A 3,594-nucleotide genomic window follows, 5' to 3' on the forward strand; every position below is an offset into this window, starting at 1 on the left:
ACGGAGCTGGGGCGTCTGGCCCTCCTGAAGGCTCCCCATCCACACCCACCGGGAGACCACGGCCGCCCCAAGAGGCTCTGGGGCCTGGAGCCGGGCGCGGGAGGGGGGGCAGTGAGCAGGGCCAGGGCCACGCAGGAGGGTCTCTGCTGACTCCATCTCCCTCTGCTCCCTCGCAGCCGGCCACTGCCCCAGCCCAGGCATCCCCGTGGGCTCGGTGCGGACGGGGTCCCGATTTGGCCTTGGGGACAAGGTCAACTACCGCTGCTCCTCGAATCTGGTGCTGACGGGGTCGGCAGAGCGGGAGTGCCAGGACAGCGGGGTCTGGAGCGGGACCGAGCCCATCTGCCGCCGTGAGTAGCTGCCCTGCCCGTCCCCAGACTCTTGGCACCGCCCACGCCGACCCCGGTGGCTCTTCCCACAGAGCCCTACTCGTACGACTTTCCTGAGGACGTGGCCCCTGCGCTGGGCACCTCCTTGTCCCACCTGCTTGGATCCACCAATCCCACCCAGAAGAAGAAGGGTGAGTGCTGGTGGCGGACAGCAGGCGGCTGGGCAGACTGCTCGGGGCTCGGCCTCCTCTGGGCGCAGCAGGGCTGAGCTGACTGCAGGGGAGGCCTTGGCAAGAGAGCAGGGTGGGGGAAGACACGAGTTCCCCCTCCATATTTCTCCCAGAAAGCGTGGGCCGAAAAATCCAAATCCAGCGATCTGGTCACCTGAACCTCTACCTGCTCCTGGACGCCTCTCAGAGCGTGAAGGAGGAAGACTTCAGGATCTTCAAGGAGAGCGCCATCCTCATGGTGGACAGGGTCAGGGACCAGGCGCCGTGCGGAGCGTCCCTTGCTCAGACCCCCTCACAGCCCAGCTCCTTCAAGGAGGCTTCCCCATTCCATGAGGAATCATGGGTTCAATTTATAGGGTCACGTTTTTTCCACAAACACCTATGTGTCCGGCACCATGGTGGGTGCTGGGTGCTGTGCTGGGGGACACCAATGATGACCAACCCGGGGTCCCCATTTCCAGGAATTCGTCTTCTAGAACAGGGGTCTCCCCAGAGGGGTGCACAGATAACCCACTGGGTGCGGCAGAAAAATCCAGGTATCCCTGCTGAACAATTTAATTTAAATCAATAGCTTGATATTTAATAATTTGAAAACATTTCAATATTTTGCGTGTTTACAGTGATACACGTTATGAGTAGGAGTGCAGTTTACAAGCACATATACCTTTATGGGTGCTGTGCCCCGAGTCCCTGCTGACGAGATGCACACACAGGAGCGTTTGGAAGCCGTGGTTTAGTCATTGCCCACACTTGCTTGGTGTCTGTGCTTCTCACAGTAGTTGATGTAGATGTGGCCTCTCCTCCGGCTACATTTTAGAGAAAGAGGTTCTGTGTTCCTCAGCGTCTCTCTTAGGACCTAAACTTAGGTCACTTACTGAGCCACGAGGCTGCAAATACGGCCATTGGGTGCCTCACGGTTGCACCAGCAGGTTCAAATCCTCCCTCGACCTCTTACCAGTGGCGTGAGCTGGGGGAAGGCCAAAGCCTCAGTTTCCTCCTGTGTAAAGGAGGGGCCTCCTGCCCCTCACAGAGTTTCTGTGAAAATTAAATGAGGCCAGTCGCTCAGTTGGTTGGCGCATCATCCCAATACCAAGGTTGCAGGCTGGTCTCCAGGCGCAGACGGGAGGAGCCGATGGGTGTAGCAATGGGTGGGACACACGTCAATCTCCCCCCTCCCCTCTGTCTCTAAAATCAATTAAAAAAAGATTAAAGAGGAGCGAGCCCATCAACGGGAGCAGATGGTCAGCAAACACCGGTTTCCGGAGCTCTTGCAAGCAGCAGTGTCTTCCCCCGCATGATTTTGGTTGATGTCGGAGCGGAAGGGAGAGGGAGAGAGACATCAATGATGAGAGAGAATCATTGATCGGCTGCCTCCTGCCTCTCCCTCCCCTGCACAGATCTTCAGCTTTGAGATCAATGTGAGTGTCGCCATCATCACCTTTGCGTCAAAGCCCAAAATCATCATGTCTGTCCTGGATGACAATTCCCGTGACGGGACTGAAGTGATCTACCGTCTGGAAAACATCAACTATAGAGGTGTGGTGTCGTCCGATGAAGGTGGGAGCGGGGGGTGGGTCCGCAGCCGACCCATCTGGACAAGTTAGAGAGAGGGGGTCTCTTGGCGGCAACCAAGGCTCAGGGCTCCGGGGCTCTGGCTCCTCAGGCTCAGGTGGGGGGCCCCCGCCCCGCCAGCCCCCACCTTCCTCCAATGTGCTGCACAGCCAGGGCGTCGCGCAGGCCTGGTCCTCCCGATGCCAGAGCCACACGCCTGGCTTTCGTGGCTCAGTGCTCGTCTCCCAGGTCGTGGTAAACTCCCGCAGGACAGGCTGCAGACGCTAACAACACCCAAGTTTGCGTCTGGAAACCCCATCTTTGCATCCGGGGACGTTAGTGTGACCTTGGGTTGAGGTCATGCAATGAGGCCTTCTAAGGGGAATGGCTCTTAACGCCTGAGCAGGCAACGTGCCAGATCCCCACCTGGGACCCACGGTCTGGGCTTCTCAAACCAGCGGATAATTTATCTCCAGCTGTTAGGGAAATAGGGTGATTTTCTACTCCCCTCCTCTTTGCATGTTGCAGACCATGAAAATGGAACCGGGACCAACATCTATAAGGCACTACACAGTGTTTACATCATGATGAATAACCAAATGCAACGCCTGGGCATGAGCACCTCGGCCTGGAAGGAAATCCGGCACGCCATCATCCTTCTCACAGACGGTGGGTGCCATCGTCTCTGTGGGGGTTGTCGTCTCTGTGGGGGTCGTCGTCTCTGGCACAGTAGCAGCAGCATCATGGAGGGGTCAGAAGACCTGCATTCTGATTCCCCCTGGGCCACTTGGCCTGTTTCTTACTTATCAAGTAGAAATAGTGACAACAGTGATGACGAGGACAACAGTGATGGAAACATTAGCTGCCTTCCGTTCCTTACACAATTTTTGTGGACAGAAATTAAGTCGTTTGCGTAAAGGTGCTTTGTGATTATAATGCTGGTTATTGTCACTACCTGGAGGTCACCACTCCGGACCGTGAGGTCCCGGCGCCTCGGACGGCGACTCTGCCGTGGATCTGGGCTCTGTCCTGGAGCTTGATTTTGCCCACATTATGCCACCCATCAGGAGTGTGGTCTTGTCTATGCGACGAGGGTACCCACACCTCCTGGGGCTTCCTGAGAATTAAATGAAATAAAGTAAACGAAGCTGGTGGCCCAGTGCCTGCGACACAGACTTTCAGTAAAAACTCGGTAGAAAGTGCAGGGTGCTGGGGGGCCCAGCCTCCCTCCTTGGGCACGGGGGGCCTGAAAGAGGCCACCAGGCGAAAAAATTCTTTCCCTCCCCTGTCCCAGGAAAGGCCAATATAGGGGGCTCTTCCCAAGCCAAGCTTGTGGAGAATATCAAAGAAGGGCTTTGAACATCAACCAGGAGGAGGAGGGGAGTACCTTGGGGAAGCCCAAACCCTTGCCGCGGGTGGACTGGCCCCCCCCGGGGGGGGTGCCCGAAGGCGTGGGGTCCGAACGTTGTTATTTTTTGGAAGGG

General features: G+C 57.0%; 1 protein-coding gene across 1 annotated transcript in view; it reads left to right on the forward strand.

Annotated features, from left to right (window-relative positions):
• C2 (complement C2) overlaps positions 1-3,594 on the forward strand; it is a 13,203-nt gene that overhangs the window by 5,536 nt on the left and 4,073 nt on the right. Inside the window, 5 exon segments of the mRNA XM_023748470.1 lie at positions 120-350; positions 422-520; positions 673-806; positions 1,957-2,095; positions 2,639-3,024. Coding sequence (XP_023604238.1) covers positions 120-350; positions 422-520; positions 673-806; positions 1,957-2,095; positions 2,639-3,024 — 989 coding nt within the window.

Source organism: Myotis lucifugus, unplaced genomic scaffold (genome assembly GCF_000147115.1).
Source record: "Myotis lucifugus unplaced genomic scaffold, Myoluc2.0 scaffold_1429, whole genome shotgun sequence".
In the NCBI taxonomy this organism is placed as follows: domain Eukaryota; kingdom Metazoa; phylum Chordata; class Mammalia; order Chiroptera; family Vespertilionidae; genus Myotis; species Myotis lucifugus.